At 42.8% G+C, this 26,888-nt stretch overlaps 1 protein-coding gene and 1 long non-coding RNA gene across 3 annotated transcripts in view; both read left to right on the forward strand.

Annotated features, from left to right (window-relative positions):
• Nucleotides 1-15,812, forward strand: part of LOC121580778 (SPRY domain-containing SOCS box protein 4-like) — a 134,513-nt gene extending 118,701 nt beyond the window's left edge. For both annotated transcript variants that reach the window (XM_041895808.2, XM_041895807.2), the window contains one exon: nucleotides 14,388-15,812. In XM_041895808.2, coding sequence (XP_041751742.1) covers nucleotides 14,388-14,515 — 128 coding nt within the window. In that variant the 3' untranslated portion in view covers nucleotides 14,516-15,812. The remainder of the gene's footprint in view (nucleotides 1-14,387) is intronic.
• A 5,323-nt stretch (nucleotides 15,813-21,135) lies between these two features.
• LOC121581467 lies at nucleotides 21,136-22,313 on the forward strand. Its single transcript, XR_006003209.2, has 2 exons — nucleotides 21,136-21,343; nucleotides 21,699-22,313. It is a non-coding gene; the product is annotated as an uncharacterized LOC121581467 (long non-coding RNA).
• Nucleotides 22,314-26,888: the final 4,575 nt, after the last annotated feature.

Below are 26,888 nucleotides of genomic sequence, written 5' to 3' on the forward strand. Positions count from 1 at the left end.
GCGCAACGGTTTGCGTCAAGAACTGCAACGCTGATGGGTTTTTCATGCTCAACAGTTTTCCTTGTGTATCAAGAATGGTCCACCACCCAAAGGACATCCAGCCAACTTGACACAACTGTGAGAAGCATTGGAGTCAACGTGGGCCAGCATCCCTGTGGAACGCTTTCGACACCTTGTAGTGTCCGTACCCCGACGAATTGTGTGTGTGTTGGGGAGGACAACTCAATATTAGGGAGGTGTTCCTAATGTTTTGTACACTCAGTGTATAGCCAAATATTTGGGGGCACAGAAAGAAAGAAAAAGGGATACCTTCTTCAGGAGATCAATGATCAAAGCAATGAATGAATGACAGAGCTCGTGCACGTCAGTGTACAAATTTCAATGTAATGCATCTCAATTTAATGCAAAAATAGTGCTTTTACACAATGTAGAAACCTAATATTCCACAAATGACTTTGAAATTTCAGTGACAGGTATTCGTATCAACATTTTAGCTTTGATAATAAACTAATGTATTTACAGTGTTACATATTAGTTTCTAGGGCACAACATGTGATTCGAAAGTAGCTAGAATTCATATAGGCCCAATATAGGCTTTTCTAGTACTCTTACATCTCATGTGGTGCTCCTAACTTTTTTATGTTGGGAGCATCAGTGCTACCAATGAAGAATGTTAATTTAGAGCCCTGGCTGCATTAGCACTTTGCCCTGACTGCCTCTAAAGGGACAGACAATCAATTCACCATGAACCACTGTCCATTAGATGTCATTAAGGGGTGTATTGTCATATAGCGCTCCACCATTAGATGTGGCTCCCCTCCCACTACAGTAGGCGTGGCCTGATAAACGAGCTACAGTAGGCGTGGCCTGATAAACGAGCTACAGTAGGCGTGGCCTGATAAACGAGCTACAGTAGGCGTGGCCTGATAAACGAGCTAGCTGCTAAACCTGACTCTCCTCATCAGCTTACCAGCTCACATGTCATGTGATATACAGTGGTGAAAAAAAGTATTTAGTCAGCCACCAATTGTGCAAGTTCTCCCACTTAAAAAGATGAGAGAGGCCTGTAATTTTCATCATAGGTACACGTCAACTATGACAGACAAAATGAGAATTTTTTTTCCAGAAAATCACATTGTAGGATTTTTAATGAATTTATTTGCAAATTATGGTGGAAAATAAGTATTTGGTCAATAACAAAAGTTTCTCAATACTTTGGTATATACCCTTTGTTGGCAATGACACAGGTCAAACGTTTTCTGTAAGTCTTCACAAGGTTTTCACACACTGTTGCTTGTATTTTGGCCCATTCCTCCATGCAGATCTCCTCTAGAGCAGTGATGTTTTGGGGCTGTCGCTGGGCAACATGGGCTTTCAACTCCCTCCAAAGATTTTCTATGGGGTTGAGATCTGGAGACTGGCTAGGCCACTCCAGGACCTTGAAATGCTTCTTACGAAGCCACTCCTTCGTTGCCCGGGCGGTGTGTTTGGGATCATTGTCATGCTGAAAGACCCAGCCACGTTTCATCTTCAATGCCCTTGCTGATGGAAGGAGGTTTTCACTCAAAATCTCACGATACATGGCCCCATTCATTCTTTCCTTTACACGGATCAGTCGTCCTGGTCCCTTTGCAGAAAAACAGCCCCAAAGCATGATGTTTCCACCCCCATGCTTCACAGTAGGTATGGTGTTCTTTGGATGCAACTCAGCATTCTTTGTCCTCCTAACACGACCGAGTTGAGTTTTTACCAAAAAGTTATATTTTGGTTTCATCTGACCATATGACATTCTCCCAATCCTCTTCTGGATCATCCAAATGCACTCTAGCAAACTTCAGACGGGCCTGGACATGTACTGGCTTAAGCAGGGGGACACGTCTGGCACTGCAGGATTTGAGTCCCTGGCGGCGTAGTGTGTTACTGATGGTAGGCTTTGTAACTTTGGTCCCAGCTCTCTGCAGGTCATTCACTAGGTCCCCCCGTGTGGTTCTGGGATTTTTGCTCACCGTTCTTGTGATCATTTTGACCCCACGGGGTGAGATCTTGCGTGGAGCCCCAGATCGAGGGAGATTATCAGTGGTCTTGTATGTCTTCCATTTCCTAATAATTGCTCCCACAGTTGATTTCTTCAAACCAAGCTGCTTACCTATTGCAGATTCAGTCTTCCCAGCCTGGTGCAGGTCTACAATTTTGTTTCTGGTGTCCTTTGACAGCTCTTTGGTCTTGGCCATAGTGGAGTTTGGAGTGTGACTGACTGAGGTTGTGGACAGGTGTCTTTTATACTGATAACAAGTTCAAACAGGTGCCATTAATACAGGTAACGAGTGGAGGACAGAGGAGCCTCTTAAAGAAGAAGTTACAGGTCTGTGAGAGCCAGAAATCTTGCTTGTTTGTAGGTGACCAAATACTTATTTTCCACCATAATTTGCAAATAAATTCATGAAAAATCCTACAATGTGATTTTCTGGAGAAAAAAAATCTCAATTTGTCTGTCATAGTTGACGTGTACCTATGATGAAAATTACAGGCCTCTCTCATCTTTTTATGTGGGAGAACTTGCACAATTGGTGGCTGACTAAATACTTTTCCCCCCACTGTAAATCCTAAAAAGATGGTATGAAATGAATGCACTTGTTTGTGTTAGAGGAGGTACCTCTGATGGATAGACTGGCTGAGGAAGAGAAAATACCTCCACTGGAAAAGGAGAAGAGGAGGATGTGGTTGGTTGTTTAATAGATGAATAGATGCTGCTGCTATGTTACAAAATAATGCCTTCGTGAGTCAACACTAAGGGTATCTTCGGTACTTATGTACTGTAGTTGTGGTGCTAATTGATGCCATCATCATCATACCTGGCCAAATGAATAGTTAATGACGATAGGGTGATGTGTAATGAGGGGAGATTTTCTTATCATTTGTCATCTGTGGAACCAAGTGACCAAGTGAGCTCCTGAGTGGCGCAGTGGTCTAAGGCGCCGCATCGCAGTGCTAACTGTGCCACTAGAGATCCTGGTTCGAATCCAGGCTCTGTCGCAGCCGGCCGTGACCGGGAGACTCATGGGCGGCGCACAATTGGCCCAGCGTCGTCCAGGGTAGGGGAGGGAATGGCCGGCAGGGATATAGCTCAGTTGATAGAGCATGGCGTTTGCAACGCCAGGTTTGTGGGTTCGTTTCCCACGGGGGGCTAGTATAAAAAAAATAAAAAATATATATGTATTCACTAACTGTAAGTCGCTCTGGATAAGAGCGTCTGCTAAATGACTAAAATGTAAATGTAAATGTAAGTGATGGCAGTGTAATAGCAGTGTGTTTTCATGCGTCTTTTGAGGAAGGGCTGTCAATCTTGAGCTCATTTCTACAACTGAATCCCCCAGCACTTGTGCAGTTCTCCCAGCCCTTAATTTGATCTGTCTGATACGTCTCTCCTTTTGATGAACTCTATGATTCATCCTTTCATTAATCAAAGACTAGCTACACTAATCACTCAGGAGATTACAAAACTCAGGGAGTTTTAAGAAATACTTTGATTGATTGATCTGAAATTCCTAGTTTAGAGCTCCGAAAGGGACCACTTTGATATGTTCAGTCCCTCGGCTTGTCAATCATAATGATGAACCCGAACAATCCTTCCCCCTCCCTCAAACTGTTATCTTTCTCTGCAGAAGAACAAATTATTATTTTTCCCCAGCTAATGGGCCAGACAGTGGATGTCATAGATGAAGTCTGTCAGACTCAGGAACGAGCGCATCCCTCAAACAGATGGAGTGATGTCAACTGTCTAAAGGTCTGCACTCTCTCTGAACAGTCTGCCGGGAGTATTTGGGAGTTTGGAAGACTTTACTCCAGAGAACAATTAGCCTCAATAACTGACTGAAGACTTTTCCTTTAACAATGCTCCATTGTTGATTGTAGAATAGTGGTGCATGGCTCCGGACGGTCCTCAAGGGCCGCAGTGTTTGCTAGTTTTCATCCTTTTCTGTTATACCTGAGTGACCAAGTCGGTAGACTCCCTAGCCAATCAATATCATAAATTGATCAATTACGTTCCAGGGAGAAATTAAAACTAGCAGGACTGTGGCCCATGGAAGACTAGAGTTGTGCACTGCTGCCTTAACAAGACAACAACAAATTGGTTTAAGCAGAAGCAGACTGTCAACGAAGCTCTAGGGTACAGTTACATCGTAGCATGTTAATCTGTCCTTCGCTAAGCCTCCTTATGTATGTGGGGGGACGCTTCACACTTCAGATCAGGGCTTAAACCACACACCAAGCAGTGGAGGTTCCTCAGAGGAGGAAGGGGAGCGCCAACCGCCCCTGACACCAAGCTTTGTGTATGCTCAGTGGTAGAGCATGGCGCTTGCAACGCCAGGGTTGTGGGTTCGTTTCTTTTCCCACGGGGGGCCAGTATGAAAATGTATGCACTCACTTAACTGTAAGTCGCTCTGGATAAGAGCGTCTGCTGAATGACTAAAATGTAAAATGTGACAAGCATAAGGATATACAGTGCCTAGCAATGGTATTCTGACTCCTTGGATATCTTCAAATGTTGTGTTACAAAGTGGGATTAAAATTGATGTAATTATAATTTTTTTGTCCGTGTTCTACACACAATACTCCAATGTCAAAATTTTTTTTTAAAAAGCGTGTTAACGTTTAGAGCAAGTGTCAGGCCTCTTAATGAAACTCTCCCAGACAGAAGATAGGCCTACTATCATCAATAGGCGCTAAAGGTAGTGTATATATAACTAAAATATAGTTGTTGCATAAGTATTCAGCTCTCTGAGTCAATACATGTAAGAAACCCATTTGGCATCGATTAAAGCTGTGAGTCTTCTTGGGTAGGTCTATAAGAGCTTTGCACACCTGGATGCAACATTTGCACATTATTCTTAAAATAATTATTCATGCTCTGTCAAGTTGGTTGTTGATCATTGCCAGACAGCCATTTTTAAGTCTTGCCATAGATCTCCAAGCAGATTTAAGTCAAAACTGTAACTTGGCCACTCAGGAACATTCACTGTCTTCTTGATAAGCAGCTCCAGTGTAGATTTTGCCTTGTGTTGTAGGTTATTGTCCTGCTGAAAGGTGAATTTCTTTCCCAGTGTCTGGTGGAAAGCAGACTGATCCAGGTTTTCCTCTAGGATTTTGCCTGTGTTTAGCTCCATCCCGTTTCTTTTTATCCGGAGAAAATCCACAGTATTTTCCAATGTCAAGCATACCCATACCATGATGTAGCCACCACCATGCTTGAAAATAAGGAGGTTGTGTTGTGTTGGATTTGCCCCAAACAGAAGGCTTTGCATTTATGCCAAAAAGTGTATTCCTTTAATGTTTTATTTTCTTCAGTATTACTTTAGTGCCTTGTTGCATACAATATGCAATTTGTGGAATATGTTTATTCTGTATTTGTAAACTTATTTTTACTTGTTATTTAGGTCATTATTGTGGAGTCACTACAATGTTGTGATCCATCCTCAGTTTTCTACCATCACAGAACTCTGTAGAATCACCAATGGCCTCATGGTAACATCCCTGAGCAGTTTCATTCCTGTGCTGCAGCTCCGTTCAGAAGGATGACTATCTTTGTGTCTGGGTGGTTTAATATCTAATCCACAGCATAATTATTAACTTGACCATGCTTAAACACGTATTCAATGTCTGATTTGTTATTGTTACCTATCTACCAATCACTGCCCTTCTTTATGAGGCTTTCAAAAAGCTCCCTGGTCTTTGTAGTTGAATCTGTGCTTGAAAATCAATACTTGACTGAGGGATGTTGTATGTATGGGGGACAGAGTTACTAAAATGGAGTGAGTCCATGTAACTTATTATGTGATTTGTTAGGCCACATTTTACTCCTGAACTAATTTAGGCTTGCCTAAACAAAATGGGCTGAATACATATGCAACGACTATATTTTAGTTATGAGTGTTTTATTTATCAATATTTTTGTCTACTTTGACATTACAGAGTATTTTGTGTTGATTGTTGACAAAAAAGTGACATCCACATCCATTTCAATCCCAGTTTGTAACACAATAAAATGTGAAGAAATCTAAGGGGTCTGAGTACTTTTGGTAACCATATGGAACATCTTAGGATGTATAGATCCTGATTTACACAGCATTTTCACTGGTCCCATTTCTGTCCATTTTCAGAAGAAATTACAGCATGAAAGTCAATAAGAGCAAAGCGCCAAACCAGGGACATGGTGAACTAATCAGATCCTTAAACGAAAATAGAAATTCATTGTTGACAAGTGTAAAGGCTTATTCTTGCCCACACTGTGGTGCAGTGCGCCTGAAATGCTTTTAAGATTTGGAAGAGGTAGGAGAATACCCAGTCTTTGTACCCTTAGTGCTAGCATGACAGAGTAGCCTCCATTGGCTAGTCAAATGGGTCTTGACAAATGGTAGGTCTACTGTACCATTTGAAAACTGATTGCACTCTACAGTGCTACCCTGAGGACAATATCGAGCAACTTTGTTCCAATCCACCTTTCAAACGCCTGATTCTAATTATCAAGACCTTTTTTCAGCTGAATCTGGAGTGTAAGTGCTGCGCTTGAGCAAAAGCCTGCACACATTATCTTTTCATGGCCAGTGTTTTTGACTACTGGTATACTGTATAGACTTAGTAGGCAGGTTTTAGAAAGTGCCTCGGTGTTCCTTAAAAAAGGCTTTCTATGAGTGTCGAGTCGAACGTTTCTGTGTCTGTCCTTTTAGCTGAGTAAGACTGCTAGATGCTAGTGTGCTTTTCTGTGTGTGCTTTCAGGTGGACTTTCACAAGCACATTTGGCTTGCCACACTCACTTTAATTCTCTCCAAGAGACGCATGCGCGCCCACACACACACACAGCTATGTCTTACTATACTTGATGACTTTTTGGGGACCAACAACCTAACCTTAACCCTAACTCTAACCTTAATTCCTAAACCTAATCCCTAACCCTAATTCTAACCTTAATTCTGACCCTAAACCTAACAGCCTAAAATAGTGAGGACTGGTAAAATTTCCTCACTTCTCTGAATTTTTGTTGGTTTACAATTTTTTTGGAAGTATTCACAAGTATAGTAAAATGTGTACACACCCACACAACAACACTCATTACCTGGGGGCAGCAGCAAAGACATCTTATCATCTGTCTTTATTCTGGTTAATAAGATAATGAGGGCTATGTTATTTTATAGGCTTTGAGATTCTGGTTAAGTCCTGTATTAACCTGACACATTGTACGGAGCTGGTTCTCATGTTCACACTCCCTGTGGTGTGCGTCAAGGTTATTATAGTTTTGTGATTTTCTATTCGTTTGTATTTCTATTCGTTTTTATTTCTATTCGTTGTTTTTTTTTTATTATTTGAAAATCACTTTAGTTTCAGTTCGTTTTCAGACTTGATTACTCATTTTTATTCAGTTTCAGTTTGATAAAAACATTTTATTTTGTTTTTATATTATATTATTTAGTTTTAGTTTTAGTGTTTGGGACAGAAAGTGGCCTTATGCATGGGAGGCTAGCAGTCTCACCTTGTCTTTATCCTGAAATTCTAAGTGGGTGCTGTTAGATGAACTTTGAGGTTGGTTGGGTTTTTCCCATTTATCTCTGTTCCACACACACTGGCATCTTCTGACTCTACAATACATTTGCTTTTGTCCTTTTCAGCAATGTACTCAAAATAATCCCATACGGGGCATTGCCATTTGTGACCAACCACTGCTGGTGTTGGGTTTGCTGCCGCCATTGTTCACGTCTATGGTTCACGCTCATGCTCCACGCTCGCCATCGGATTTCTTCCCTGTTGGCTACTGGTAGGCCTAGCTTGTGCATCACTATAACTAGCAATTTGAAACATCGGCATCTACTGGCAGCATTTACCCTCCAGATTCAGAAGCTCGAAAACCCCATTCGAAAAAAAAGCTTAAACCCAAAGATTAGAATGGGGGAAAAAACTAAAACTGAACATAATTTATGATGGTTATTATTTTAGTTAGTTTTGCTGTCAAAGATAACAGTTTTAGTATAGTTTTTCTAATGTTTTTCTAAATTGTATTTAACAAAATTGTTTTTCCAATTTTCGTTTTTAATTTTGTTTCAGTTTTCGTTTACTATAGTAACCTTGGTGTATGTGTATGTGCGCGCGACCTTGTATAATTTAGTGCTTTACTCACCCATTATAATTCATAGCGTGTATCCTCTATTCACTAGAATATTAATGATGGTTGAACCCATCTAGTCTCCCCCTCTATAATGTCATGCATTTGCTTTCTATTATTTGATACAGGTAACTGACAAAATCAAGGAAACACTTGAGTAAATCAGGGATACAAAATATATTGAAAGCATGTGCTTCCACAGAGGTGTGGTTCCTGTGTTAAGCAATTAACCTCCCATCGTGCTTAGGGTCATGTATACATTATTTTGGCTACCATGGCTAGAAGAAGAGATCTCAGTGACTTCGAAAGAGGGGTCTCCAAGGAGCATAGGGGGTTTAAAGGGTGTGTTTGTGTGTCTGTCTCAGTCACCAGATCTCAACCCAATTGAACACTTGTGGGAGATTCTGGAGCGGCACTGAGACAGTGTTTTCCACCACCATCAACAAAACACCAAATTATGGAATTTCTCATGGAAGAATGGTGTCGCATCCCTCCAATAGAGTTCCAGACACTTGTAGAATCTATGCCAAGGTGCATTGAAGCTGTTCTGGTGGCTCTTGGTGGCCCAATGTTGTCTCTTGGTGGCAGTTACCTGCAAGTCCACAACTCGTAATAGCCGTACAATAGAGAGAGCTGTGCTGAGGTTAGGAGGATTTCTCAACCGCTGCATATTGTGCGAGGATCACTGTGTGTTGTTGTGATAGGAGCACTGTGTGTTGTTGTGATAGGAGCACTGTGTTTTGTGATAGGAGCACTGTGTATTTTAAGAAAAGTGTGCGTGAATCTATTTTGTAATGTGTGTGACGTGTCTTCTCTGTCTAATGCGATAGGAGTGTGTGTGCACGTGTGTGTATGTGCGCGCGTTTGCTGGTGTGCGTGCGCGCATGTGTGTGACAGGTCTCTCTAACATGTGGGTTTAACCTTAAGCTCAGCGATGCTGGTAGGAGAACAGGTGGTGATGATGAGTGTTTTTCAGGGTAAAATGTTGGCTGTGTCGATGTGTCAGCAAACTCTGAGGCAATACCTTGTGAAATTTGTTGTATTTACCTAGTACAGGGGTAGGCAACTAGATTCAGCTGCGGGATGATTTTTGTCGGAGCGGATGGTCGGGGGGGCTGAAAATAATTATAATAATTAGTACACTGCAAATTGACCACAACCAAGCCCAAAAATAGATTATATTTGAAAATAACAACAATTTCATACCTTGATTACATTGAGACACGATCACATCTTTTTTTATTTTTTTTTTGTAGGAAAACTAGGTGAACAGATTTCCTAAATTAAACTCATTTTTATCTGAATTCCTGAATCCACTGAATGCCTGTTGCCGACCCCTGACCTAGTAACTGTTACCAGTTATGGTTATCCATCTAAATTGTACTCATTGTTTCACTCATTTATTTCAGTGGCCAACATATCAGTCTCTGGTTTCTTTGTCAAAGCTGTACTGTAGCACGACTCCGTCAAAGTGTAGCACGACTTACAATAAAGCGCCGTTGCATCCCTCAGGCAACAGCAGGAGTGGGATGTCGTCTTACAAGGAGGCATCACTGCGATAGACTCCTCTCTCTCTCTCTCTCTCTCTCTCTCTCTCTCTCTCTCTCTCTCTCTCTCTCTCTCTCTCTCTCTCTCTCTCTCTCTCTCTCTCTCTCTCTCTCTCTCTCTCTCTCTCTCTCTCTCTCTCTCTCTCTCTCTCTCTCTCTCTCATGAGCTCTCTCTCTATATCAATGAGTGCTCCTTGTCTTTGCGCACCATTTCTTAGCATCCTCTATCCCTGGGAGATCCTCCACTGGCAGTGATGGCAAGGGTCACAGAGTTTTGCGGGCAGGGACATGCCCACCACCCCTGCCATCCATCCACCCAGCCGTGTGATGTAATTGAGCTAATGGGCCAATCAGAGAGCAGTATGAGCTAACAAGCTCATGGCAAGGGTGAAATAAAACCTGTAATTTCTGTTAGTTAGATAACAAGGTTGATGTCCCAAAACACTACAATACACAACGAAGCAGTGTTGCCATTAGGAAGGGAATTACAACAACGCTATCACACTCTCTTTTGTGCATAGTCAAACACATACACATTACATTTACATTTACATTTACATCATTTAGCAGACGCTCTTATCCAGAGCGACTTACAAATTGGTGCATTCAACTTATGATAGCCAGTGGGACAACCACCTTTTTTTAAATGGGGGGTGGGGGAAGAAGGATTACTTTATACTATTCCAGGTATTCCTTAAAGAGGTAGGGTTTCAAGTGTCTCCGGAAGGTGGTCAGTGACTGGAGCGGCGCTGAGATAGTGTTTTCCACCACCATCAACAAAACACCAAATAATGGAATTTCTCGTGGGAGAATGGTGTCGCATCCCTCCAATAGAGTTCCAGACACTTGTAGAATCTATGCCGAGGTGCATTGAAGCGGTTCTGGTGGCTCTTGGTGGCCCAATGTTGTCTCTTGGTGGCAGTTACCTGCAAGTCCACAACTCGTAATAGCCGTACAATAGAGAGAGCTGTGCTGAGGTTAGGAGGATTTCTCAACCGCTGCATATTGTGCGAGGATCACTGTGTGTTGTTGTGATAGGAGCACTGTGTGTTGTTGTGATAGGAGCACTGTGTGTTGTTGTGATAGGAGCACTGTGTGTTGTTGTGATAGGAGCAATGTGTGTTGTTGTGCTAGGAGCACTGTGTGTTGTTGTGATAGGAGCACTGTGTGTTGTTGTGCTAGGAGCACTGTGTGTTGTTGTGATAGGAGCACTGTGTTTTGTTGTGATAGGAGCACTGTGTGTTGTTGTGATAGGAGCACTGTGTATTTTAAGAAAAGTGTGCGTGAATCTATTTTGTAATGTGTCTGACGTGTCTTCTCTGTCTAATGCGATAGGAGTGTGTGTGCGCGTGTGTGTATGTGCGCGCGTTTGCTGGTGTGCGTGCGCGCATGTGTGTGACAGGTCTCTCTAACATGTGGGTTTAACCTTAAGCTCAGCGATGCTGGTAGGAGAACAGGTGGTGATGATGAGTGTTTTTCAGGGTAAAATGTTGGCTGTGTCGATGTGTCAGCAAACTCTGAGGCAATACCTTGTGAAATTTGTTGTATTTACCTAGTACAGGGGTAGGCAACTAGATTCAGCTGCGGGATGATTTTTGTCGGAGCGGATGGTCGAGGGGGCTGAAAATAATTATAATAATTAGTACACTGCAAATTGACCACAACCAAGCCCAAAAATAGATTATATTTGAAAATAACAACAATTTCATACCTTGATTACATTGAGACACGATCACATATCTTTTTTTTTTTTATTATTGTGGGAAAACTAGGTGAACAGATTTCCTAAATTAAACTCATTTTTATCTGAATTCCTGAATCCACTGATTACCTGTTGCCGACCCCTGACCTAGTAACTGTTACCAGTTATGGTTATCCATCTAAATTGTACTCATTGTTTCACTCATTTATTTCAGTGGCCAACATATCAGTCTCTGGTTTCTTTGTCAAAGCTGTACTGTAGCACGACTCCGTCAAAGTGTAGCACGACTTACAATAAAGCGCCGTTGCATCCCTCAGGCAACAGCAACAGTGGGATGTCGTCTTACACAAGGAGGCATCACTGCGATAGACTCCTCTCTCTCACTCTCTCTCTCTCTCTCTCTCTCTCTCATGAGCTCTCTCTATATATCAATGAGTGCTCCTTGTCTTTGCGCACCATTTCTTAGCATCCTCTATCCCTGGGAGATCCTCCACTGGCAGTGATGGCAAGGGTCACAGAGTTTTGCGGGCAGGGACATGCCCACCACCCCTGCCATCCATCCACCCAGCCGTGTGATGTAATTGAGCTAATGGGCCAATCAGAGAGCAGTATGAGCTAACAAGCTCATGGCAAGGGTGAAATAAAACCTGTAATTTCTGTTAGTTAGATAACAAGGTTGCTGTCCCAAAACACTACAATACACAACGAAGCAGTGTTGCCATTAGGAAGGGAATTACAACAACGCTATCACACTCTCTTTTGTGCATAGTCAAACACATACACATTACATTTACATTTACATTTACATCATTTAGCAGACGCTCTTATCCAGAGCGACTTACAAATTGGTGCATTCAATTTATGATAGCCAGTGGGACAACCACCTTTTTTTAAATGGGGGGTGGGGGAAGAAGGATTACTTTATACTATTCCAGGTATTCCTTAAAGAGGTAGGGTTTCAAGTGTCTCCGGAAGGTGGTCAGTGACTGGAGCGGCGCTGAGATAGTGTTTTCCACCACCATCAACAAAACACCAAATTATGGAATTTCTCGTGGGAGAATGGTGTCGCATCCCTCCAATAGTGTTCCAGACACTTGTAGAATCTATGCCGAGGTGCATTGAAGCTGTTCTGGTGGCTCTTGGTGGCCCAATGTTGTCTCTTGGTGGCAGTTACCTGCAAGTCCACAACTCGTAATAGCCGTACAATAGAGAGAGCTGTGCTGAGGTTAGGAGGATTTCTCAACCGCTGCATATTGTGCGAGGATCACTGTGTGTTGTTGTGATAGGAGCAATGTGTGTTGTTGTGCTAGGAGCACTGTGTGTTGTTGTGATAGGAGCACTGTGTGTTGTTGTGCTAGGAGCACTGTGTGTTGTTGTGCTAGGAGCACTGTGTGTTGTTGTGATAGGAGCACTGTGTTTTGTTGTGATAGGAGCACTGTGTGTTGTTGTGATAGGAGCACTGTGTTTTGTTGTGATAGGAGCACTGTGTGTTGTTGTGATAGGAGCACTGTGTATTTTAAGAAAAGTGTGCGTGAATCTATTTTGTAATGTGTCTGACGTGTCTTCTCTGTCTAATGCGATAGGAGTGTGTGTGCGCGTGTGTGTATGTGCGCGCGTTTGCTGGTGTGCGTGCGCGCATGTGTGTGACAGGTCTCTCTAACATGTGGGTTTAACCTTAAGCTCAGCGATGCTGGTAGGAGAACAGGTGGTGATGATGAGTGTTTTTCAGGGTAAAATGTTGGCTGTGTCGATGTGTCAGCAAACTCTGAGGCAATACCTTGTGAAATTTGTTGTATTTACCTAGTACAGGGGTAGGCAACTAGATTCAGCTGCGGGATGATTTTTGTCGGAGCGGATGGTCGAGGGGGCTGAAAATAATTATAATAATTAGTACACTGCAAATTGACTACAACCAAGCCCAAAAATAGATTATATTTGAAAATAACAACAATTTCATACCTTGATTACATTGAGACACGATCACATATCTTTTTTTTTTTTTATTATTGTGGGAAAACTAGGTGAACAGATTTCCTAAATTAAACTCATTTTTATCTGAATTCCTGAATCCACTGAATGCCTGTTGCCGACCCCTGACCTAGTAACTGTTACCAGTTATGGTTATCCATCTAAATTGTACTCATTGCTTCACTCATTTATTTCAGTGGCCAACATATCAGTCTCTGGTTTCTTTGTCAAAGCTGTACTGTAGCACGACTCCGTCAAAGTGTAGCACGACTTACAATAAAGCGCCGTTGCATCCCTCAGGCAACAGCAACAGTGGGATGTCGTCTTACAAGGAGGCATCACTGCGATAGACTCCTCTCTCTCTCTCTCTCTCTCTCTCTCTCTCTCTCTCTCTCTCTCTCTCTCTCGCTCTCTCGCTCTCTCGCTCTCTCGCTCTCTCGCTCTCTCGCTCTCTCTCTCTCATGAGCTCTCTCTCTCTATATCAATGAGTGCTCCTTGTCTTTGCGCACCATTTCTTAGCATCCTCTATCCCTGGGAGATCCTCCACTGGCAGTGATGGCAAGGGTCACAGAGTTTTGCGGGCAGGGACATGCCCACCACCCCTGCCATCCATCCACCCAGCCGTGTGATGTAATTGAGCTAATGGGCCAATCAGAGAGCAGTATGAGCTAACAAGCTCATGGCAAGGGTGAAATAAAACCTGTAATTTCTGTTAGTTAGATAACAAGGTTGCTGTCCCAAAACACTACAATACACAACGAAGCAGTGTTGCCATTAGGAAGGGAATTACAACAACGCTATCACACTCTCTTTTGTGCATAGTCAAACACATACACATTACCACAGATGCATTCACATGCATGTACTGGTCTGATACACATGTGCAGGGGAACACACCATCACTGTCAGAGATACTCTTCCCTTGTCACGCACATTGAAAAGTGAATTCTGTATTTTGCTGACCTTTTACCTTGTAAAAACCACCAACTAACCTTTCCTCTTCTCTTCCTGGTTACAGCGGAGCCCCTCCCCCTGATGGACCTGTGTCGTCGTGCCACCCGGGTGGCGTTGGGCCGAGAGCGCCTCCAGGAGATCGAGACCCTGCCCTTACCCCAGTCTCTCAAGAATTACCTCCTGTACCAATGACCAGACCCGTACCGCATGACCAGACCCGTACCGCATGACCAGACCCGTACCGCCTGACCAGACCCGTACCAAATACCAGACCAGTACCACCTGACCAGACCAGTACCGCCTGACCAGACCAGTACCAATGACCAGAACCAGTACCGCGCACCACCAACTGGGACCATCCGGACGGAAACCATGATGAACTAAGTGTGACGGAAGATGAAGAGAACGAGAGGGGGTTTGAATGAACGCCGGCGGACGCAGGAAGCGGAATGTTTACACTGTGGGCTATAGCTCTGAGATTAATGGATGTACACTTTTTGACCGGAGGATGATGGGTACTCGAGTTTCTGGGTTTTGACCCGTTTTGGACTTTTTTAATGATTGATGGCTGTGGCTCTCTTCCAATGAAGACCCTGTTTGACAGAATGGTATGGTCCACGGTCACTTTGAAGTATGGCAATGAGTGGTGGTTTTAGGAGGCTACTGCACCTAGAAAGCACACAAAATATCCCGGGAGGCCTTTGAACTCATATCACTGCTACTGGATACACTATACTCAAGGTCTCCTATTATGTCAGTCCAGTCAGCAGACAGACACAGGACATTTCCACAGGGCTCAAATGTGTTTGGGTCCATTTCCACTTCAACGGGCCTGGAGCCCACTGGTACCATACAATATCTTCCCTGCTGTGTTAAAGGACCAATTAAAGGACTATGCCAGTTCTAGTCTTACTAGATCTAGGCAAACCTAGTTTTTCTGGATCTACATCAAGTAATGCAAGGGGAAGCTATAGTACACTACTACATGAACAATGGCACAGCAGCCATTTGGGGAGGGGGGTGGATGACCACACACACACACCTAGCAATCATTTTTTTCTCAAATGCTTGAGTCACTTTTTTTACTTACTAAGTTTGTACCCTATATTTTATTGTGAGTGTGGATTATGATTTTGATGACGACGACGATGATATGATGATGTTATGACTATTTATTTATCATGAGGTAGTTCCTTTTTTTAATTGATAATGATGGTTACTTTCAGGTAAATATACTACACCAATATGGGAGATGATGATCAGCTCTGTCACCCTAAGGCTTTTTTTAACAGGATGCTGCTTTTATTATTATTATTATTATTATTATTATTATTATTATTATTATTATACGATCACTGATGGTTTTAATCTATATCTGCCTGCTGTGAATAGACACCAGGGCCATACTGGGGCACACACAGTGAAATGTATGGACAGTGCTGTCGTTAGCAGATCTGAAATGTGAATAAAAGCAAAATGAATGAAAAAAGCCCTTGTTTTCTGGGACGGTGATCTCCTCTGTGGCACAAGGCTGGGCTGCCAGCTGTGTGTTTGTTTAGGGAGGACGGGGAAGGTGTGTAACCTCATGTGTAACCTCATCGTCCCTCGACCTCAGCTGACTTAACTCCCTACCCCCCTTTTTATATCTGTACCTAGCTCTCTATTTCTCTACCTTACCTCTCTCTTTCTTTCTCTAACCTACCTCTCTCTTTCCATCTCTACCATACCTCTCTCTTTCCATCTCTAACCTACCCCTCTCTTTCCATCTCTAACCTACCTCGGTCTTTCCATCTCTAACCTACCTCTCTCTTTCCATCTCTAACCTACCCCTCTCTTTCCATCTCTACCTACCTCTCTCTTTCCATCTCTAACCTACCCCTCTCTTTCCATCTCTACCTACCTCTCTCTTTCCATCTCTAACCTACCTCTCTCTTTCCATCTCTACCTACCTCTCTCTTTCCATCTCTACCTCTCTTTCCATCTCTAACCTACCTCTCTTTCCATCTCTAACCTACCTCTCTCTTTCCATCTCTAACCTACCTCTCTCTTTCCATCTCTAACCTACCTCTCTCTTTCCATCTCTACCTCTCTTTCCATCTCTACCTACCTCTCTCTTTCCATCTCTAACCTACCTCTCTCTTTCCATCTCTAACCTACCTCTCTCTTTCCATCTCTACCTCTCTTTCCATCTCTACCTACCTCTCTCTTTCCATCTCTAACCTACCTCTCTCTTTCCATCTCTAACCTACCTCTCTCTTTCCATCTCTAACCTACCTCTCTCTTTCCATCTCTAACCTACCTCGCTCTTTCCATCTCTAACCTACCTCGCTCTTTCCATCTCTAACCTACCTCGCTCTTTCCATCTCTAACCTACCTCTCTCTTTCCATCTCTACCTACCTCTCTCTTTCCATCTCTACCTACCTCTCTCTTTCCATCTCTACCTTACCTCTCTCTTTCCATCTCTACCTACCTCTCTCTTTCCATCTCTACCATACCTCTCTCTTTCCATCTCTAACCTACCCCTCTTTCCATCTCTAACCTACCTCACTCTTTCCGTCTTTAACCTACCTCTCTTTCCATCTCTAACCTACCTCTCTTTCCATCTCTAACCTACCTCTCTTTCCATCTCTAACCTACCTCTCTCTTTCCATCTCTACCTCTCTTTCCATCTCTACCTACCTCTCTCTTTCCATCTCTAACCTACCTCTCTCTTTCCATCTCTAACCTACCTCTCTCTTTCCATCTCTACCTACCTCTCTCTTTCTATCTCTACCTTACCTCTCTCTTTCCATCTCTAACCTACCTCTCTCTTTCCATCTCTAACCTACCTCTCTCTTTCCATCTCTACCTCTCTTTCCATCTCTAACCTACCTCACTCTTTCCGTCTTTAACCTACCTCTCTCTTTCATCTCTAACCTACCTCTCTTTCATCTCTAACCTACCTCTCTCTCAATCTCTAATTTACAGTACCTCTATCTTTCCATCTCTACCTACCTCTCTCTCTCCATCTCTACTTGCCTCCCACTCTCCATCTTTCTCAGCATCACATCTTGTCCATTACGCTGAGAAAACTGTAGTTACAAGCTGAGGAGTTTTCCCCCTAGTGATCATTTTCTATGATCCCTAGAAATGATTAGAGATATATTAAGTGGATGATCAGTGCTGAATCCAAGTGTACTCTTCCTTGGAACATCTTAAATAAGTCTGAAGAGGATTTACCCTCTTGAGAATGGTAGAGGCCAGCAAATTGGCTTCCTTCTCGCTTCCAAACCACTCCACTAAGCTTAACCATTGAATCTCAAAGCCTGCAGTTTAATTTACATTTTAACAAGTGAATGTTTATGCGTCGATCAGACGGCTAGCTATAAATATAACCTGTACAGCCTTTACCTTAGCACGGATACACGGACCTGTGCTAAGCTGATACACGGACTTGTGCGTAAGTGAAAATGATAGATATTCAAAGGGAGTGCTAAGTGCACATCTCAAATGTGGCACTCGGGATAATGGAGCAGACATCTGGGATAATGGAGCGGACATCTGCCAGACCGGGGCTTACATCTCTGCTGAACAATGTGATATCAGAGTTTCACATAATCCGCCTAAGTCTCCAGTCTCCCTATCTCGATGTGTAAGGGATAGCTGTATTGGAAATCAATGCCAGACAGCGTGATACTGCTCTTCCGTGCCAGCCTCATCTTTTGGAAGCAGCTCAAATGTAATTGAAAAACAAGACTACATGGGGTTTGATCAAAGGTCTGTTGGCATCATTCTGTTTGAGTACAAGGACACGAGCAGGATATATTGATCACTCTCCAAACTCTAATTTACTCTTCTCTTTAAAACAGTGTTCTTTAATCCTGGTCCTGTGGATCCCACAGAATTCGCAGGTGGGTATAGGTACTTGCAGGAACTTCTTGTGAAGGGGTATTGTTAAAGGTCCTGAACAGTGAAAATCATGTTTTTCATCAATTTGGATGAAACCAGTTCATAGTGGTCCTCTGTAGCTCAATTGGTAGAGCATGGCGCTTGTAACGCCAGGGTAGTGGGTTCGATCCCCGGGACCACCCGTACGTAAAAATGTATGCACACGTGACTGTAAGTCGCTTTGGATAAAAGCGTCTGCTAAATGGCATATTATAGTAGGTTGACCCAAGTATGAAATATTACTGTAGCTGGTACATTGACAAAGTTGATCATAAAGTTACTGGTCCCCACCCCCATGTCAACCGCTTGGATTCAGGAGGCAGGCCTTACTTCTGGCATTATGCAATGTCACGTATTATCTGACATTTTATACACCAATGGTACAACGCCTTAAATCCGTCATCATGTGCGCATTATACGGCTTTGTTTACAAACCATAAGATAGCTCAAGCAGAACGATACTAGTAACTAACCCCTTCATCTGTGTTGTGACTTTTAGCTAGCAAGTTACTGTACTTACACTTTGTTGTGACTGGATGCCATAGTGTTCATTTAAAGTTACACTATATTCCGAAGAATGAAGACATCTGACAGCAGTGGCTGCTTTTCATTTCGGGTGGACAGGCTGCACCGGAAATTACGATCAGGTTGCGCGAAGTTGCTTTATCAACTGGGGAGAACATTCTATGGGTCTTACATTTCAGGAAACTAATCCTGAAGATGGATGCTGTACCATCATTAACAGTGGATCAGTGGATCTTGCAAACGCTGACCATAATACAGTGGCATGTATTCATGGGGAGCATTTGGCCTCCCTTGATAAAAAATAAAAAAATAGCCAATCAGTGTTGAGCTAAACTGAGTTAGCTCAGCTGTGAATGGTCCTTAGCGCACCAAAAAAAAGTGTCAAGGGAAGACAGTTTGGATTTGGCTTCACATCAATCACATCACATTAGAAGCAAAACGTTATTGACAGAAAACTTGAATTGTTGCATCTCGTTGTGTTGTTGTCCTCTGGTGGCTGGCTAGCTAGCTAGCTAAAATCGTCAATGGATGGAGATAGGGATTTTGACTTGGTTTGACTTAATTCTCCGTACTGGCCAATGATTATAACGGACACACATATACACACACACACCCCCACACCAGTAACATGGACAGTCAGATCATATTTAGCTTACGTTGATTGGACTAAATCGTTTTGGGTGTCTTTTAGTTGGCACTGTATTAGACTAAGCATAGGTGATTAGATTATGTTGAAATGGTGATGGAATAGTGGAGGCAGCAACTGTTTTCTTTGCGACTTGCGGTAACTTGTGGTTCTAAATCAATAGTTGTTTAGTAGTCTGAGAATTAACTTTGTTGACCATGCTGTAGGTCATGTAACTAACTGTTTGTTACATGCAATATGTTTTGTGGACTTTACCAGACAGATGATGATCTCCGGTTTGGTGATGAAACAAAGGTGGTTAAATTTATTCTGCCACTGTGTCTTCTTATTGTCTCAGCCTTAAGCCTATATATCACGGTGTCAAGGCATATGAACTAACAGGTTATAGCGCAAACAACGCAATTATCACAACACATACACAGTGCATTCGGAAAGTATTCAGACCCCTTGACTTTTTACCCATTTTATTACGTTACAGCCTTATTTTAAATTGATTAAATTATTTATTTTTCCTCATCAATCTACACACAATACCCCATAATGACAGTGAAAACAGGTTTCTAGAAATGTTTGCTAAAAAAATAAAACATAAAAACATAAATACCTTATTTACATAAGTATTCAGACCCTTTGCTATGAGACCTCTCAAGTGCATCCTGTTTCCATTGATCATCCTTGAGATGTTTCTATAACGTGATTGGAGTCCACCTGTGGTAAATTAAATTGATTGGACATCATTTGGAAAGGCACACACCTGTCTACATAAGGTCCCACAGTTGACAGTGCATGTCAGAGCAAAACCAAGCCATGAGGTCGAAGGAATTGTCCGTAGAGCTCCGAGACAGGATTGTGTCGAGGCACAGATCTGGGGAAGGGTACCAAGACATTTCTGCAGCATTGAAAGTCCCCAAGAACACAGTGGCCTCCATCATTCTTAAATGGAAGAAGTTTGGAACCACCAAGACTCTTCCTAAAGCTGGCCGCCCGGCCAAACTGAGCAATCGGGGGAGAAGGGCCTTGGTCAGGGAGGTGACCAAGAACCCGATGGTCACCCTGACAGAGCTCCAGAGTTCCTCTGTGGAGATGGGAGAACCTTCCAGAAGGACAACCATCTCTGCAGCACTCCACCAATCAGGCCTTTATGGTAGAGTGGCCAGATGGAAGCCACTCCTCAGTAAAAGGCACCTCCCACTTGGAGTTTGCCAAAAGGCACCTAAAGGACTCAGACCATGAGAAGCAAGATTCTCTGGTCTGATGAAACCAAGATTGAACTCTTTGGCCTGAATGTCAAGCGTTACGTCTGGAGGAAACCTGGCACCATCCCTACGGTGAAGCATTGTGGTGGCAGCATCATGCTGTGGGGATGGTTTTCAGCTGCAGGGACTGGGAGACCAGTCAGGATCGAGGAAAAGATGAATGGAGCAAAGTACAGAGAGATCCTTGATGAAGACAACACAAGAGTGGCTTCAGGACAAGTCTCTGAATATCCTTGAGTGGCTCAGCCAGAGCCCGGACTTGAACCCGATTGAACGTCTCTGGAGAGACCTGAAAATAGCTGTGCATTATGGGGTATTGTGTGTAGATTGTTGAGGGAAAACATTTATTTAATACATTTTAGAATAAGGCTGTAACGTAACAAAATGCGGAAGAAGTCAAGGGGTCTGAATACTTTCTGAATGCACTGCAGCTTGTGTCATTGGGGCTAATCATGATGATTGGGGGGGATTACTATTTCACTTTCCATCTCTTTTTGTCTTTCCACTATCCTCAAGCGGTAATGATAGACATTTTAGTGAATTCAACATCGACTCTGTCTGAACAGCTTCCCAGGCAACCACCACAGCAGGAATGTTGTGATACAAAATCAGTTTTCCCAAGGCAAAGAAGAGGGGATATGATGTGAAGCCAGACACAGCATACAGTAAGTCATGGTGGTTGAACTGTCATATACTGCATGTTTTTTGCTCTTGAAGCGCTTTGAGATTCTAGGAAAAGCGCTATATAAATGTAATAAATTATTATTATAGTTATTCATTTCAAATCAATTGAGCATTTCAGGCACACACGTTCCAAATACAAACATTGAAAAGTTTAACCAAAAAGTGTACAAACAAATATTGCATATTTCAAATTATTCAAAAATACCAGAAAACACATTGTAGAATGAGTAGGTCGCTACATAAACAAATTGATAGCATCAACTCAGAACAGTAAATAAAAGGAAATTAAATTCACTACCCATTTAACAAACATTTCCCTTTTCAAAAACATTACAGGCTACGTAGAAAGGCTCCTGGATCTCCTCTCCAACGAGATCACCCTTGATCCAGAGCCGTATGTGGGAAAGCTGTGCAAGCTGTCCATCCCAGGACCCCTGTCTGCCCAGTGTGAGAGGCCTGACAAGGAGGTGGCCACAGCTGGATTTGTCTCCCGCTTTAATCTTGGGGAAGACTGAACCCAAGTGGGTGACTGATGCCTGCTTGATTTAAGCGGAGTACCTGGGTCCCTCTCCTCTCCCCCTCCCCTCCCCATCAATCTCTGTAGTTGGTTGCATTTCCTAAAGCCTAGGTAATTAACTTTTACGTGCTATGACATCACATTATGTAGCATTGTATTGTTTTTTTCAAGCATTCGGATGGGAGATGAGTGTTACAAATTGTACGAATCAATGGGGTCCTGTACACTGTATGGTGTCCGGGTGCCAATATTTGGTTTATGTCTCTAATGTATTTTTTTCCTGTCAAATAATTTATCACGTTTATTTCTCATGAGTATTTATGTTGATCAATATTTTGGCTATGCTGGCCTGTCTGATCAATACATGTAATGCTGAACATATTGTCATTGATAATGCTAATGCAGAGGCACCAATAAATTGTCCAGTACACTTATTGTATGCTGTTTTCATGTGCATTCCCTTATGTCTAAGCTTCTAAGGTGACTCAGGCTTTACTAATTATTGTGAAGTGTATCAGTGAAGTGTATTCTGTAATTAGTTACGATAGAAGAACAGTTGTGTATTGCGTCTTTGTCTGATATCCAACAGTCCATGATCATCTCTGTTGACTATGAGAGCATTTTGCAGAGATAATGGGGTGAGGTATACTACACTGAACAAAAGTATAAATGCAACATGCAACACTTTCAAAATATTTTACTGAGTCACAGTTCATATAAGGAAATCATTCAATTGAAATAAGTTCATTAGACCTTAATCTATTTCACGACTGGGAATACAGATATGCATCTGTTGGTCACAGATACCTTGTTTTTTTTTTTAAAGGAGGGGCGTGGATCAGAAAACCAGTCAGTATCTGGTGTGACCACCATTTGCCTCATGCAACACTATACATCTCCTTCGCATAGAGTTGATCAGGCTGTTGATTGTGGCCTGTGGAATGTTGTTCCACTCCTCTTCAATGGTTGTGCGAAGTTGCTGGATATTGAGGGGAACTGGGACATGCTGTCAATCCAGAGCATCCCAAACATGCTCAATGGGTGACATGTCTGTTGAGTATGCAGGTCTCGGAAGAACTGGGACATTTTCAGCATCCAGGAATTGTGTACAGGTCCTTGTGACATGGGGCCATGCATTATTATGTTGAAGCATGAGGTGATGGCGGCAGATGAATGGCACGACAATGGGCCTCAGGATCTCGTCATGGTATCTCTGTGCATTCAAAGTGCCATCAATAAAATGCAATTGTGTTCGTGGTCCGTAGCTTATGCCTGCCCAACCATAACCCCACCACCACCATGGGGCACTTTGTTCACAACGTTGACATCAGCAAACCGCTTGCCCAAACGATACCATACACGCTGTCTGCCATCTGCCTGGTACAGTTGAAACCGGGATTCATCGGTGAAGAGCACACTTCTCCAGTGTGCTAGTGGCCATCGAAGGTGAGCATTTGCCCACTGAAGTCTGTTACGATGCCGAACTGCAGTCAGGTCAAGACCCTGGTGAGGACGACAAGCATGCAGATGAGCTTCCCTGAGATGGTTTCTGACAGTTTGTGCAGACATTTGTTGGTTGTGCAAACCTACAGTTTCATCAGCTGGTCGCAGGTGAAGAAGCCTGATGTGGAGGTCCTGGGCTGACGTGGTTACACGTAGTCTGCGGTTGTGAGGCCGGTTGGACGTACTGCCAAATTCTCTAAAACGGCATTGGAGGCGGCTTATGGTAGAGAAATGAACATTAAATTATCTGGCAACAGCTCTGGTGGACATTCCTGCAGTCAGAATGCCAATTGCACGCTCCCTCAAAACTTGAGACATCTGTAGCACTCTGTTGTGTGACAAAACTGCACATTTTAGAGTGGCCTTTAATTGTCCCCGGCACAAGGTGCACCTGTGTAATGATCATGCTGTTTAATCAGCTTCTTGATATGCCACACCTGTTAGGTGGATGGATTATCTTGGCAAAAGAGAATGAGAGAACAGGGATGTAAACAAATTTGTGCACAAAATATGAGGGAAATACGCTTTTTGTGCGTATGGAACATTTCTGGGATCTTTTATTTCAGTGCATGAAACATGGAACCAACACTTTACATGTTGTGTTTATATTTTTGTTCAGTATATTTAGGCTTGGAATGACGTAGCCCATTGTTTACCTAGTCATCAAGGACGTGTGGCCCATTGTTTACCTTGTTACCTGGCAACAATCACAAGGGTGTTTCAAAGAGCTGTCAGTCAAGGGGAGCTCATGAATATAAGCTCCCTGCTCCCTGCCCAGTTAGAGGTCGAATTTCTTCAATTCTGAGCATTTTAATACTGTAAAAATATTATGGGTGATGTTTTGGCCATTCAAAGGCCATTTTTACTTGGGAAATAGGATGAATGTGCGGGACCTTTAATACGAAGGATTGAAATGGGGCTATTCGGAAGTAGGTATATGGACTATTTCTTTAACTTTCACAGATATTCATAAACTCTGATAGTCGACCTAGAACTAATTCAATGCTTGCTCGCAACTATGCAAGGCTCTCGGGTACCTACTTTGCTAGTGGATGCTTACAACTGTGAAGCCTATAAAGACAAATTGTTACCGACAGAATAAAATGGGAAAATAACCTTGGCAACAGATACTTAATCTCTCCTCCCATATGCTTTGTGTACGTTATCCAGCATCCATTTTCTCTTAAGTGGTAAAATGGCGATAAAGCGGCATTTAGCTGCTGTTGAGGGACCTTGGCAGATGAGGCGTGAAAAGGGGCAAGGTGTATATCTCTTCTGGAGAGTGACTTTCCTTGGGGATGATGGGAATTGCAGGGGTGCAACTTTCAACCCCCCCCAGTTTTATCATTGCAGTGTGATACAAAACGTGGCTCCAGTGTGCTTTAGGGCCATGCGGAACGGTCGGGTAGGCTATTTTCCGGTTTCAGTCGGCTGGATTTAGGACCGCACAGATACCACAGAGCATGCGGACAGGCTGTGTGAAGGCAACGCTTCTGAAAGGCTGGCGTATAGGACCAGCACGGGAGAGATGAACAGAGGCAGCTGCTGACTGTGTTCCGCTCCGAGTTGTAAAAACAAGCAGAGCAGAAACTGGCTATTCTTTAGTTGACTGGTCTAGCTGGCAAGGTAACTGCTGTTTGACAGAAGAAAAATATATATTCCCAGTGCTGAGCTAGTAGTGTAACTGACATGTTACGTTAGCTAATGTTTCATCCCCTCTCGACTGAAGTGAATGAACTACTAGCAGCTAGTTAGCTAGCTAGTAGCTACCACAGCCAGTTCAGCTCTAGCTAGCCTCTAGCTACAGTATCTGTCAGGTAGGAGTATCTAACAGCTGTTGTGTATGGAAATGTTTTGTAGCCTTTGTTTTGTCCCGTTTCAACAGAAGTACATTTGATGATGTACCATTAGCTAGCAGAGCTAGCCAAAAGTTGGCTAACGCTAGCTAGCTAGCTCACTATCTTTATTTTCTCTGTGCAGCAAACACTGGACATGCAAGAAAGTTCAATGATTTCCAAACTGTCTCGAGGGTTGATAGAAGCTTTTCCCAATGACACAAAACATGTCAAACAAAAATGTGAGGAAGACCTGGGAGACGCTATTGATGATGATGATGATGATGATGAATGGATACAGATATGTTAGAATGCCCAGTCATGCTCATATAATCTCAGACATAAATTACTGCAGTTCAAGACCATCCATAGAACGTACTATATGCCTGTGAAACTGAATATCATGCACACAGAAATAATTATTCTTCTGGAGGTGTAAAACACAAAAGGAGACATATTTGCATATGTTATGGTCTTGTGAAGGCTGGCTGAATTCTGGCAAAGAGTATGATCTTTTATCTCAGCATGTCTACAGATTCACCCTTCTCCCTGTTTTTGTTTGCTTGGAAATGTTGATACTGGACACTGTCATCAGAAGAAACTGTGTAACCTAGCATTTATAGCGGCTAAGAAATGCATTGCCATTAATTGGAAGGTTGGTTATCCTCCCACAATGGATGGAAGAAATGCGAAGTTTCATAAGGTCTTGATGCCTTATATGGAATACAGTACGACAAAAGGAGTCTGTATTGAAAACATGCCCACGTCAGGGGAGATACTTATTTAAGCAATCCCTAGCTGCTGGGCTGCTCAGTCCTACCAGTTGGTTGACACTCTGGCTTTGGCCTAACACACCTGAAACCAATAATGAATGTTTCACTAAGATCCTAAAGCTGAGTGGGGTGTGTTGGGTTGGGGCGCTGCAGGGCCATGGGACCCTAGGGACAGGACAGGGTGACCCAGCTATATTGTGTGCAAGTAAAAAGAGCTCTACAGTACTATTAGGCCTATGATATGAATTATATGGTGGGTGTACTTTTTCTGTGTTAAGGTGTATGTGTGTTTTTATAAAACGTTTGTTTTCAAAACCTTTCCTTGAGACATAAAAAATAAAAAAAGATGGGAAGGAAGTTGTGTTGGGAGAGTTGAGTTATTGACAAGACTGGTGGGGGTTGGGCGTGCAGGCAGCTCGGGCTGGCTTGGCAGTCTCGCTGAAATGTTATATAGAGGATGTCTTAATAAAGACAATCAAAGGTCTTTGTACTTTATTTGTAAGAGTTGTTCATTTGTTAGGCTATTGGTTAAAGGTGCAACACTATTGATTATTTAATTATCATTGATCTAGTTCAGTCTTATCAATCACATAAAAATATTTAATAATGACCTCTTACCTAGCTTGATGACTGGGCATTTTTACTTACTTTATGTTGTTCTAAATAGAGACAGCTAGAAGGGCCATGGGTCATATTAGAGTATGTAGAAATGCAGGAAATGAGCTTTAGATGCCCCCCAAAATTGGAGGACCCCCAGACCCCCCACCAAGTTATGTCCCCCCACTTCTAAAACCAAAGTTGCGCCCCTGGGGAATATAAAGAGAAGGATGGTTATTCCAGCTTCAGTCATGGGTAAGGCTCTGGGTTTTCCCTGGTTGTTAAATGGACAGGAAAATCT

This window comes from Coregonus clupeaformis, chromosome 14, assembly GCF_020615455.1.
Source record: "Coregonus clupeaformis isolate EN_2021a chromosome 14, ASM2061545v1, whole genome shotgun sequence".
Classification (NCBI taxonomy): Eukaryota; Metazoa; Chordata; class Actinopteri; order Salmoniformes; family Salmonidae; genus Coregonus; species Coregonus clupeaformis.